The sequence below is a fragment of the Lemur catta genome, chromosome 5 (assembly GCF_020740605.2).
Source record: "Lemur catta isolate mLemCat1 chromosome 5, mLemCat1.pri, whole genome shotgun sequence".
Taxonomy (NCBI): domain Eukaryota; kingdom Metazoa; phylum Chordata; class Mammalia; order Primates; family Lemuridae; genus Lemur; species Lemur catta.
In genome coordinates, this window is record NC_059132.1 from 28030233 (window position 1) to 28044050 (window position 13818).

General features: G+C 43.3%; 1 protein-coding gene across 4 annotated transcripts in view; it reads right to left on the reverse strand.

Moving 5' to 3' along the window:
- Positions 1-13818, reverse strand: part of GRIA1 (glutamate ionotropic receptor AMPA type subunit 1) — a 299116-nt gene that overhangs the window by 134934 nt on the left and 150364 nt on the right. For all 4 annotated transcript variants that reach the window (XM_045551319.1, XM_045551318.1, XM_045551317.1 and 1 more), the window contains 2 exons: positions 13254-13438; positions 8290-8343 (listed from right to left, as the gene is read on the reverse strand). In XM_045551319.1, coding sequence (XP_045407275.1) covers positions 8290-8343; positions 13254-13438 — 239 coding nt within the window. The remainder of the gene's footprint in view (positions 1-8289; positions 8344-13253; positions 13439-13818) is intronic.

The window sequence follows — 13818 nt, forward strand, 5'->3', positions numbered from 1 at the left end:
CACTTCAGAGCATGAGCCAAAGGTGAATCCAAAGTTTACCCTTTCAAAGTTTCCTAGTATGGAGTGGGCCCTTGTGGCTAGAACTCCTGATGAACTTGAAACCAACAGCATCTTCCCTTTACAGGATCACAACCTTCCTATCCCGAGAAGGCTGGGAAAAGACTCATAGCTAGACTATCTTTTGATGAAATGCTAGCTTACATATTCACAGGTCCTCACATATAGTAGGTTCCCACTGAATGTTTGGTGACAAATTCAATGAAAATCCAAACATAAGATACATTTGAAACTTCCTAGGAATGGAGAAAGGAATATTCTAGTTAATCATTTACTCATCCATTCACTCATTCATTCATGAGTATTTAAGATTGCCAGGCACATGCTAGACACAGGGACAGAGCAGAGAATACCACAGGTCTGGTCCTTGCTTTCAGGCCCCTTAAGGTTTAGGGAGAAATGCCAATATTACACAAGTGATTATAGAGCAAAATAGTGGAGCCAAACCTGGCCATGCAACTTAGAGAAGGCTTCGCAGTGGAAGCAATGAAGCCTGAAAGAAAAGGAACCTTTGGCTGGGTGAAGAGGGCAGGGAAGAACACTCTAGGCAGAAAATGTGCATGCTTCGAGGTTCAGAATCAGAGTAACAGAGAGTGGTGTGTCACAGCTACTGCCTGTATACATCAGCCTGGATTCAAATCTCAGCTCTACCACCTCCTAGCTGTGTGACCTTGGGCAGCCTACTCAACTTCTCTGTGCCTCAGTATCCTTTGCTGCAAAGTAAGAATTATCACAGTACCTTTCTCATAGAGTTTTTGTGAGAATAAACCGTGTTGTATGTCAAACTCCTAAAACAGTGCCCAGACACATTGTAAATACTCGCCTAAAGCCCTATGTCTCCCTGGCCTCCATTTCCCTCCCACTACATTATCTGTTTTTCTGTATTAAAACGAGGTATGGGTAAGAAAACAAGGACTGAGACCATCCAGTTACACATCGCCCCAACCACCTGCCAAAATTGGTGCTAAGAGGTCCTTCCTGCTTCTAAGCTTTATGGTGGCAAGGAGTTTGCATGCTATGCAGAGCAACAGCAGCCAGTATCTTGCATATCTGAAATGGTGCACAGGATGTTGACTTAGCATGGACATCAGCCAAAGTATGTATGGTTTGCAAGATCAAAGGATACAAACACCCAGTGCTTGAGATTAATGGAATAGCCTCTTCCTTATGATGAAGGAAACAAATGCGGTTTGTAGATTTTTTTATTTTTACTTTTTGATATCTCTGGACTAACTTCAGAGAGAGTCAGGAAAACTAGAACCCTAAATTGCACAGCCAGAAAGGTCCTTTTGATGAATTTATTTATTTTGAAAACGTTGTGCCAGATCTTGAACAAAGTGAGATCTTCTGGAAAAAAAATGATTTGCACAAATGATGATGAGTCGGTGGCAGAGTGATGATGAGACCCTGGACCTCTGCTGCACTTGCTGTTCTAAGACTTTACGTACGTTAAGTCATGTGAGGTACATTGAATACTCCCACTTACAGATGAGGAAACTGAAGTGCAGAGAGGTAAAGTGACTTGCCCAAGGACACACAGCTAGTAAGTGGCTGAGCCAGAATTCGAACCCAGGCAGCTTAAGGAGGAAAGGAGTTTATTTCTTGGCTTTGCTCAATCATAATGTCAGTCCTAAGAGTTGCAAATGTTTCCTCAGTTTGGGTGGTGTGGCCCAATGGAGAATGAGCCGAGCCTTTACAACTAGGGAGGTTTGAGTTGGAATCCTAGTTTTAGCCACATGACCTTAATAAGAGGTCTTTCAACAACTTGAACTTGGTTTTCCTCACTTATAAAATGGGACTGTGATCTCACCTTTATTGGAGGTGCAGAAACTCGCAGGGCTCCCTAGGGTAGGTTGTCCTAGAGGACAGGGCTGAGCACAAAGAGTGACACAGACGTGCCTTGCCTGCTGGGATGCTGTGATCTCCGTGGAAGAGAGCATCCTCTGGCACCTGGCATTTGTCTTCCTGTCCACCCACGCCCCTTTCCTTCCACAGGCTCTCTGCAGTGCCAGCTCCGGTGATCAGAAAGTGACTGACTGTTGCGGGAGAGTGAGGGGAAAGCAGAGGGAGAGAGGGGAGGCTGTGTGGGAGGGAGAAGAGGAAACTGGAAAGAGCCCCGCCAGCAGGGAGGACCTGTGAGAGGGGCACAGGGAGGAGGGGGAGTGGTTCAGAGCCTCTCTCTCTCCCTCCCTCCCTCCCTCCCTCTCTCTCTCTCTCTCTCACACACACACACACACACACAGACGCACAGAGATACATTGTGAAATTAAAGAGAAAGATAGCAGTTGGGGGGCTTCGAAGAAACAGAAAAGAAGGAACAAACGGTTGTTTCAAATCCTAGATCATTTCTGCTATTCAGCGTTGGGGTGAACGCTAACACCTCACTTCCCTTCTCGAGGCCTTGGGTGCCCACTGTGTAAGGTGAGGGCTGGGTGAGACGAGCTCATAGGGACGCTCCAGCTCTAACTGTCTTGGACCCTTCAAACCCGGGCGAGGGCACACTTCACATGACTGCTGGCATGTGGATGCCGCGTCAAGAGCCTTCCCAGACACCCTGCAGCCTGTGGAGGCCTCTCTATCCTCTGACGACCACGCTTTGACATTCCAGGTGACTATCTATGGGGCTTGCATGACTGTCACAGGCTGTGGTTTTTCTCTGACATTCCTTTTAGAACGTTCACGTTCCAACCTAGCTGGTAGGCAAGGCCACATTGCATTCAGGACAAAAAATAAGGCCTTGTGCTTCTTAATGCTTCTCATGTGAGCCCAGCACGCTGCCTGGTACATGGACATGCTTGGTCCACGTTTCATGCTTGTTTGGTCGGCGGTGAGAACCACATCCTGGGAGAAGGCCCTGGGGGAACAGGAAGGCATCCAGGCTGCAGGAGCAAACACCAAAGAGCAAGCAGGGTACCTGTTTCCAAATGCTCAAAGGCTGCTTTGTAGAAGGGCAGCAGACACATTTTGCAAGAATCAGAGGGCAGGCAGAGCCAGAAGGGATGAGAGGGCGGCACAGGGTGAACGGAACACAGGCTGTGCCCTGTTCGAGCAAGATTGTGGGAACTGTCACAGCCCTTTGAAAAGATAAAGGGCTGCCACAGAAGTATGACTTTCCCATCACTGGGTATTATTCATGCTGGAGCCAAATGGAGGTGCTTCTGTTAAGGGACATTGTAGATGGAAAGTGGGTTAGAAGTCCTCTTAGGCCTGCCTCTAACTACTCATTTGCATATTCATAACTGGATTCATATTCCTGCTATCTCTGCTTCTTTTAGCATAAACACAGGGATTTTGCCTTTAAGTGCATGTGGTGTGTGGGTGCAAACATTATTTCCTGAGAAGCCATTTCACTCGTTCATTCATTCAGTGACTTGTGAAAGAGCACCTGTTAGACGCAACTCAGTTTGCCAGGCACTGGGAAATCAACAGTGAACAATCCGTCCTCCGGAGCTTACAGATCCACAGGGAGGAAGACATTACATAATAGTGAATCAGTTGTCTCATCTCAACTTTGGGAAGTGAAAAAACCTGGGGCTATGGCAGCATATCACAGGTAGATGAGGTTTCGTCTGTGAGGGGCTTAGGGGACCTCAAAGATAGTATCTTGTTCCCAGACATAAATGCCTTCCTTCTCCACTAATAATGAAGATAATGATGACAGTGATTATGATGGTAATTATTAATACTAACATTTATTGAATCCTTAGTTGGGGCCATATATTACTGCAAGCATTTTATATATATTATCTCACTTAATTCTCATAACATCCCATGAGAAGGTAGATAATATCATTATTTCTTTTTTTAGAGATGAGGCAATGAAAAAGCTCAGAGAGGGTCGGTAATTTGACTAATGTCACACAGCTAACAAGTATCAAGCCAGAATTCCAAACCAAGTCTGTCTGACCCCAGATCCACCTTCCCAACTACTATATCACCTGCTTCACCACAGGCTACAGAAGCTAAAGTGACTCTGTGGCACAGAGACAACAGGAAGAAAGACACTGAAGAAAGTGGATGAGCTCAGCCTTACAGAAGGAGGTGACAGATTTCTGTCCACTGGGGAGCAAGAAGAATAAAACACAGTTTCTTCTCAGGGCTGCTCTAGCAGAGGGGCAGCAGCACGGAGCTGGGGGCTTGCACTAGCTGCCACATGGACCAAAACTTCTACCTCTATCGTTCCATGGGAGTTAATCTGCAACCATGTGGCAGAAATGGCTGATTGCCCTGGTCTTCAAGTACCCCAACAAGACCTGGAATGACCTGACCCTATTACCTCTCCTTCAGCCTCCATTACACTAGAAATTACAATTAAAAAAAAAAATCCACTAGTGTATAATGGAAGAGATGTCCAACATGAATTTGAGAGCCTGGGTTTGAATTCCAAGTCTATGACTGCCACCCTAGGCAAGACTTAAATTCAAGCCCTCTTGTCCAAGACAACCCCTCCCTTTCCTGGGCATCCCATCCCACCTCCCCCTCCTCAGCAGTCAGACGGCACAGTAGTAAGAACGTGGAGATTGGGATTCCGTGATCCTGGAGGCGAAACCCAGCTCCTATACCTTAGATACTCTGTGACTTTAGAAAACTCACTTAACCTTTCTGAAGCTCAGTTGCTTCATCTGAGGATAGTATCAACCCTGAGGGCTATTAAGAGGGTTTAATTGAAATGTATTAAATGTTTATCATAGCGTTTGGAATTGTAGCAATCATTCAATAAATTGTAGTTGATGCCACTGTTGTTGTCATTTATTAGAGGTTTAAGGGACTCAAGTGTCTTGGCATCAGGTTAGCCTGATCCTCCTATTCTTATGCCCACGTCACTCTGCTGTTATTGTTATTACTTCTCCAGAAGGCACTAAATGACCCAGACTGGCCAATGTCATCCAACAAATTCAGTATTTCTCAAACTGGGGTATGATGGAAGCTGTATACATTCTCAGGGAACTTCTAGTTCCCCCAGACTTTTTAAAAGATATGCTTTTATTCCAATGAAATTCTAATTATCAATACTGACAATCTGGTCATTTGCTCTATGGTCTAGGTGCTTATATTTGTAATCACAGTGGTGCAAAAGCATTTACTTGTTAGTGCCATGTTTCCCACACTGGCTCTGCAGACACATTACAGAGTTTCACAGGTCCCGTTTTGAAAAATACTTGTTTGGTCTAAGGTTTGCTTGTGGTGAGTCACAAAGATGAGAACTGTAACTCTGGGGGCTTTGGCTACAGACGTCTGCCCTTCCCACAGTTTCAGAGCAGGGAGTTAATAGTGTCAGTGCTGGGGTACGGAGAAGCACTGGCAGCCAGAGTGGATGGCTTAGCCCTCCTGTGGGTTCCAGGGCTCAGGTGCAACTGTGAGAAAGTGACATAGCTTCCCAACTTTTGCATGGTTCAGGATCACGTTATGAACACACCAATGCTATGGAAATGTACATATATATCTATCCTATCAAATATGTATAAAATATGAGTACATATACAAGCATATATATGCATATACACATACGCACAATATATGAACATGTACAGATGGGTGGATTTAATATCTGATGTAAGAATTCTCCACCTGTGCAGGACACTTGTAACTTTTCAGAGCCTGGTGGCATTTGGCAACATATTTGATTCCCCCAGTGACCCTATGAGCTTGTAGAGTAGGAATTGTTATTCCCAATTGACAGATGAGGAAACTGAGGACTGGAGCATTGCCTGAGAACACAAAGCTTGCTAAGGGTGGTGTTTGGACAAAAAGCAGCGTTTTTTTTTTTTTTCTCCTCCCTGTCCATAAGCTCTCCTCTCTGACCTATAATTTTCTTCCTTCTTCTCTTCCAGCAGCCTTCCAAAGGTGGCTATCAGAACCCCCAAAGCATCCCTCCAAAGTGATCGGCTACAAAAATGCTGCTGTCTACTTTTAAGCTCATGCATTCAGATGGGGATGGCAAGAACTGCAAAATAAACGTCTAGCTCCCTCCTTTTGTTAAATCTTTCACAGGCTTCCTTGGCCCCTAACTCTATAATTATACCCTAATCACAAACACTGAAGGAGCGGGTCAGTTCCCTACAGCAGCAGGCTAATTATGTGGCAGAATTTGTAAAAATTATCATCTTATAAATTGCATTATTCCTCTGAAGGGGGAAGAAAACACACCACATACTCGACTACGTTTCAAACTGAATTAATTAGTAATTTGAAGCCTAATTATCAACTAATCTATCGGAACATGCAAATCTTTTGTATTTGGATGGTATATGCAATTTGCATCCTATTAGCTGGCAGTTGTAAGGATTTGAGAGCTCATTAGGTGAGAAGAAGAAGAAAGCAGATCAGAAGGATACAGAACCCAAGGGGCTGACTTGGTGATGTCGTGGCTGAAGGGTCACTGGGCAACAGATGGAGGCTGGTGATGCAATTACCTGGGGTCTTTTAGTGGCTCTAAGGACACGATGTGTAATTTCCACCTTGCCCCAGAGAGGTAATTATGCATGTCCCCACCCTTGTTCTGTGTATTCTCAAGCAGCAGGGAGCGTACAGGGTCTCACTGAGAGACACCCTGGAGCAGTAGGAAAGGCATTGGATGCTGCCTGCTACCCTTGGTGATATGAGCCTAGCCCCAGTGCTGACTCCCTGTGAGATCTTGGCCAAGTCACACCCCATTGCTGGTTGTTTCCCTATAAGCAAATGAGATTTAGATGGAGTTGACTTCCAAAGTCCCTTGCGGCACTAAGAATCTGGGATTTAAGTCCTTTTTATTTCCAGTCCCAATTCTGAAACATTGAGACAGCTAGGGCAAGGAAGTTTTGAAGAGGAAAGAAATCTAAGACAGGGATCTGTTGAAGACTGGTCATGAGGCCAGAAAGAGGGACAGAATTTAAGGATAAAGCAGGACGCTTTGGTCATGTTTTTAGATCTATGCACCTTGTGCCTTAGTTTTACTAATAACCTTTACAGCAGAAATAAGCAGAAAATATCAATCTTTTGCAGTATTATTCATAATAGCCAAAAAGTAGAAACAACCCAAATGTCCATTAACTGATGAACAGATAAATCAAATGTAGTATATCCATAAAATGAAATATTATTTGGCAAAAAAAGGAATGTAGTACTGACACACGCAACAACATGGATGAACCTTGAAAACATTTTGCTAAGTGAAAAACAGTCACGTGGGATCACATATTGTATGATTCCATGAATAGGAAATGCGCCAAGTAGGCAAATACGTAGAGATAGAAAGGATATTAGCGGTTTCCTAGGGCTAGGAGAGCTTGAAGTGTGACGAGGAGTGATTGCTATTTGGTATGGGGTTTCTTTTTGGGGTGATGAAGGATTTTAAAATAGATTGCAGTAATGATTTCATCACTCTGAGAATATACTAAAAACCATTTAATTGTATGCTTTAAATGATATTGTAATAAAGCCTTTAAGAATGGGACTAAATACAAAATAAAATTACATTCGGCTCTGGAATAAACAGCTGGAAGAATTAAACTCTATGATAAAAAAGGTAGATGTGCAAAACTTGACCCAGAAAAAATAGACTTGATGGAAGTAATGGTCACAAAAGAAAACTAATAATGGCACATGCTACTAGGTAAAATTTAACATGTACAAAATGATTTGATGAATCAAGTCTCTGTAATATGAAAAATAATTGTGCTCAATAAAATGAACTACAGGATATTAAAATGAAAACACATTTTTTTTTTTCAAAAAGACAGTGCTTATCTATGCCATGTAGAAAAGTGAATAAAAACTAAATTGACATAATATTGTTCATGCTGGAAAATTGTTTCTGGTTAAAAATGTGTCAATACTAATATAATTATGATTTAAATGCTTGTATTTATGAACAGTAAAGTTATCACTGGGGTCAAAAGAGAGGGTCAAAAACAGCAGGATCAAGACATCTCGTGTCCATTCAAAGATGTGGTGATTTTGTCCTTATTGCCAAGGAGCAGGGCCAATTAAAGCTGGAATTATGATGACCGATGAAGCCCTGTCCAGCAGTGCGCTCTCTTCCAAGGACGGTCAGAGGCTCACGAACAGTGTGCTGTGGTTTGATGAGCAGGATGTGGAGGGGAAAAGGTGAATTTAGTGTTGCCAAGACTCACTATTGGAGCTCTGAACAGCCCCTTCCATCCACTCCGTTCACACCACCAGGGAACACAGAAGCAAGCTAGAGCCCCAAACCTGGAAAGACCCTGAGCTGAGAGCCTGCAGTGCTCTACTCACCAGATTTGCAAGGATGTAGTGGTAGCCGATGCCATTCTTCTCCAGCTTTATAATCTACGAAACACAATGGGTGGGGACTCATCAGTCATACTAACAGTTAAAGCTACAACAGTAACAATTGCAACTGACACTAAGTGAGTGCTTACAATATGCCCTGCCTTCTCCTAAGTGCTCAAACTACAATATCCCAACCATCCAATGACGGTGATATCATTAATGTCCTTATTTTATAATACAAATGAGGAATAGGCATACAGTGATTAAACAACCTCTGTAAGGTTTCCCAGCTATTAAGTAGCAGATGCACAATTCGAAATCAGTTTTGTCTGATTCCAGGAGCAGAGTGGTGTTATCATAACCCCAAGGACCCAGCTGTTCACTGCACTCTTTCGTCCATAAAGCCTTCCTCGTACATGGAGATTCTTCCCTAGGTGGAAATCTTACCTTGTGTGGAATCCCCTGTCACTATCATGACAATATCTGCTGCTTGGATGGACAGATGGTGGATGGGTGGATGGATGGTCAGATGGGCAGATGGAAGATCCTAAACCAGTTCTTGACCTTCAAACCCTTGTGCGAACCATATGCAAATGTTGTTTATTCTTTTCCTAAATTTTGTGCCTTCCTCCCTAAGCTGGTTGGATACTCAGATGTTAATGAATTACTTAACTAGGAAGCTGGGAGGGAGAGTCAGGATCATCTGGTCCAATCCCTCACTATACAGATGGGAAGTTCAGACCCTAAGAGGGAAAATGATTTGCCCAGATCCCGTAGTAGTCTGGTGGCAGTATCAGGACAGAGTCCTGACTCTTGTGAACCTCTCCATCTGATGCCCGATTATGGTTAATCACTAAGAGCTGAGGTCCCTAAATACCCTTGCTTCCTGAATTCAGAATGTCCCTAATCATCACAGGCAGGAAAAAAAATTGTGAAAAGAATTGCCCAGACATTTGCTTGGATAGCCAGACACACCACCTAATAATAAACAGTTAAAACTACAGACCTTGTTTAGACCTAGCTCAGCCTGCAAATTAACTTGATCTATTTCCCTATTTTTTTTAATCATCAAATTGGGGTTGGTATACCCTGCTTGGTGCCTCTCCCCCTGCACAGTTGCAAGAGACATAAAACATATGAGGAGTACTTGGGCTTCTTCTGTAACTGAATAAATTTTCAAGGTTATTAAAATCCACATTCAGACATCTCCTTAATTGGATGTATGTGCAGCAGTGGCTCACATTTTTTTCTTTATGTGGGGAATAATTAAATGCAAGCACATACAATGAATGTTCTGAAAAAGTGGTTAGATTGTGAAATTCCAGACCGTGGAGCTCGAATGCTATTGGGAAGATAGTTTTATTAATAATTCTTCATTACTTTTTCATCTTCTTGTCAAACGGTTTGCTGCCCTTTCAGCAATGATATACCTTTATCAAAAACCCATTCAGCTTCTAATAAACACAAAACAGCAAATAAACGATATTTCAAAATCCACCGCATTCAGGCAATGGAGAATAGTCCCTGTAAGATGAGAATACGGATTGAAACACAGGAAACAGCTGGTAACTGATGACTTTTAACTGATAAAAATTAGAAATTTCACATGGGCCAAACCAATACCAACCCTCCCACCCATCTACTCACCTACCTATACCCTGACCTACCTTACCTCCTTTACTACCTTCCTTTCACAAACATTTATTAAGTGCTTGCTGTGTACAAAGCAACACTGGCAATGCAGGGAAAGTGAAACAAGCATAGTGCTTGCCCTCCAAGAGGTTACACTGTACTGTGAGGAGGTCCATAATAAACAGATATATGCACAGAGGGTTGCAAACCGAGAAAGGTGTTATAAATGAAATATACAATTTCACAGGGGGTCTGTCATCTCCTGGCCCCATTACTCCACAGCTCATTCCCACTGCATTGCCTTTATTCACAGTCTTAGTCCCTGCATGGCCTCTCCCATTGTCTCTGATTATTCGCATCCTTTATGGCTGAGCCCTAATCTCAACCCCTCTGTAAAACCTCCTGTGATTAATGAATCCAGTTACAAATATTTATTGAGCATAGACTGTATGCCAAGACTATGCCAGGTGCTGGGGATACAACTATGAAGACGTGAGGCAAGGTCCCAGCACCCTCAGTGAGCTGAGCTGACTTTTCAGTACGGAGCCAGATGGTAAATATATAAATAGATAAATGAACAAGATTTCAGCAGGTGAGAAGCACCATGAAGACAATAACACAGCGCAAGATGATGGATGGCCTCGAGAGGTCCTGGTGTACTCTCACTTCTAACTTATTCTGTACCTAATGACAGTATTATATAATTTGGTGTCATCTATTGACAAAGTGTTATATTCTAATAACCCTGTTCCATGCTCACAAAACTTCACTGACTCCCCATTGTTTACAGAATAAATCCCAAACTCTTCAGAATGGTTTCCAAGGATATTCAGGATGGTGTGTTTATCTCCCTGCCATCATCTCCCGTAGATACTCAGCATCCTCCACTCCGCCTGCTAAGACTTACTATGAACTTTAGCCCTCCTGGGCTCTCTGGGCCTCCCAGCATGCCCTTCCTTCCAGCTTAAAGTTTCTTATCCAGCCAAATGGCTACTTGTAGACACTCAGATTTATCTCACATTCAGGATCTTTCTTAGAGTCCTTATTGATTCCTTATTCTTTCAATTCACTCAAAAAATTTTATTGAACACTTATTAGGTGCCAAGCACTACTGAAGGCACTGTGGGATACAGCAGGGGAGAAAACGAAACAAAACTCCCTGGCCTCACAGAGATTAGATTCTAATTGGGAGGCTGGAGACAGAGACAGACAATTAAGTCCCTATTTGGAATTTGCCGTCACTGTCTCCTTCCTCAGGTTAGGCAGAACATTTTGTATTAGACTGAAAAGGTCCCAGTTACAGAGTGTAAGTCCAGGATGGTGACAAGAGTGTCAGACTGGAAAAGTCAGAGATGTAAGTTGTAGACTCATCATTGTCACTAACTAGTTGTCTGAGCACAAGGCAAATCATTCGATCGATTTGACCATCAGACATCCCATCTGCAAAATATGAGCATAAGCAATAGATCAAGCGATCTACGAAGTCCTTCCAAGTTTTTCAGAAGAATGAAACAATTAAAAAATGTTAACATGCTATAATCTAAAATATCTATACAAACAAGTCACTTCCTTATAAAACACATGTTTATCCTTCGACAAAGGAGTTAGTTACAGAGAAGCAGAGGCAGAAACACTGCATTTTAAAGAGGTTGAGCCCTAGAGGCAGACTGTGCTGGGTTTGAATTCCTGCTTTTCTCATATGCTAGCTGTGGGCAAGTTTACTCCCTCTTTTCTTTGGCTGTAAAACAGGGGGATTAATAGAAGCTGTTTGATAGAGTTGATGTGAGGATGAAATGGGATTATGCATGGAGAGGGATTGGCCTAGTGTCTGGTATACCACAAAACATACAACTGATGGCTGTTGTCTGCACCACAGAACAACATAGGACAGATCATCAGTCTATTAAGAATACTTCATTATCATGTAGCATTTTCTCCATCTCCTATCTCATCTCATCTTTTTATCAGTTTTATAGACTGGAGGCCTTCATTCCTATTCTATAGATGGATTTACTTATGCCCAAAGAGGGAAGTGACTCAGGAAGCCAGTACTAGTAGGCACTATGAACAGCAAAAACAGGCAAATGCTTGCATGTATCACTCCCTGTGGGTCAGGCTCTGTTCCAAGTGCTTTATGTGTATTGATTCTTTTAACCCTCACTAAAGCCCTCTAACGATGACTATGATGATGATGAGGATGATGCCCATTTTACAGATCAAGAACTTAAGATGCAGAAAAATGAAAAACGTGGCCCAAGGTCACAAAGCCAGTAAATACCAGAGCTGGGATTTGAACCCAGGCCAGTCTGGTTCTATCTCTGCTCTTGACCTTTAACCTAGGCTGCCTCACTTAAAAATTAGAGCCCAAACCCCTGACTTTAGCCCAGAGAACTTCCGTAGTAATGGAAACAATTTTTGCTGGTTTCTCTGTCCTAGAGTAAAAGCCAAATCCACACTTTATAAAGTGGAACAGTTAATGCCTTAAAAAGCCACGACTTTGACATTCTCCCCCTGCTCTGTTGCTGAGGACTCTGAGTGATTGCTGAGCTGGTGCTGAGATTCCCTGTGGGGCTCCCAGAGGTCTTGAGGGCCATTAACAAGCTTTGTCATGTTGTCAAGTACCTAAAACCACCATCATTTATTTAAAAGTTTAAAAATGATTGCAAAATCTACTTCCTTGCTAGTTCATCTGAATGCATAAATGTACTTTAAAAGACAAGACATCTATACCAAGGCCTGCTAATTCTGTGGTGGGTGTATGCTGTAGTTTTGGGACCAGAGGAACCTTAGTTTAGAGACCCCTGGCTGAAAACTGTTGTGGTTACAATGCCTGTTCATATAATAGAAAGTCCAATCAATCAGTTTCTCAGAGACAAGAGCGTGTTCAAGGAAACAGTAGAAACAGGGGTGGCTGCAGCTTCCCTGGACTTAAAACAGGTCAGCGGGCCAAAGGGGTGAGATGCCAAACGCTGATCAGTGAGTGACCGAGCCCAGAGCTGAACCCAGGAATCTGGCACTGCAACCTACGTTCCTGATGTGATAGCACTTCACACGCTCTAAAATGCAATGTAATTCATTTCTTAATAATAAAAAGAAACATTGAAGGTAAATTTTTGGTCAACCAATCTGAGAACCATTTGAAGCCCTATGTCAAGGTTTTCGTTGTTTGCGCTATTTCCTAAAATTCCAGAATGAAATTTTATGGATTACAGAATGTGAGATGGAAGGTATCTAGTCTCATCAAGAAACCTCTTTTTAACCCTCATCCTAAAATGCATCCCGCTGTTTCTGGATCATCTCCCACATCTACCCCGAGCCCTTGCTGCCCTTCTCACCTGGCCCAGGATAGCGTTGAGGCGCTCCGACTCACAGTCCACCACCACCAGCCGCTCCTTTTTCTTCTCCAGGTCCTGGAAGAGCATCCGGTATCCCTCCTCTGTGGTTGTCAAAATGTTGACTGCTGTCACCTGCCAGTTCTTCTCGGCAGCTGTGTCCAGGACTTTCTGTAGGACGGACAAGCCTGGAAGTGGGGTGAGGAGGACAGAGAAATGGCAGGTCATCAGGATCCACAGGCACCCCCACTTCCACCAGGCACCCACCCTGCCTGTCTACTCCTAACCCCACTCTGCCACCAACCTTAGCTCCAGTTCGCTCTGCCTGTGCCAAGTCTGAACTCTGAGAGGTCAGGCGCTGTGTGTTTCTGTTCCCAGAACATCGTAGTCAGAGAATTAGTGATCAAAAACATAATCTGAGGCTCAAATCCAACATACTGGCCAAATGACCTTGTGCAGGCTCATTAGCCTCTCCAAGCTCTAGTTTCTCCAAAGATAAAGTGGCAATGCAAAGAATGCCCACCGCACAGTAGCGTTTTAAGGATTAAATGAGAATGTCTCATACGTG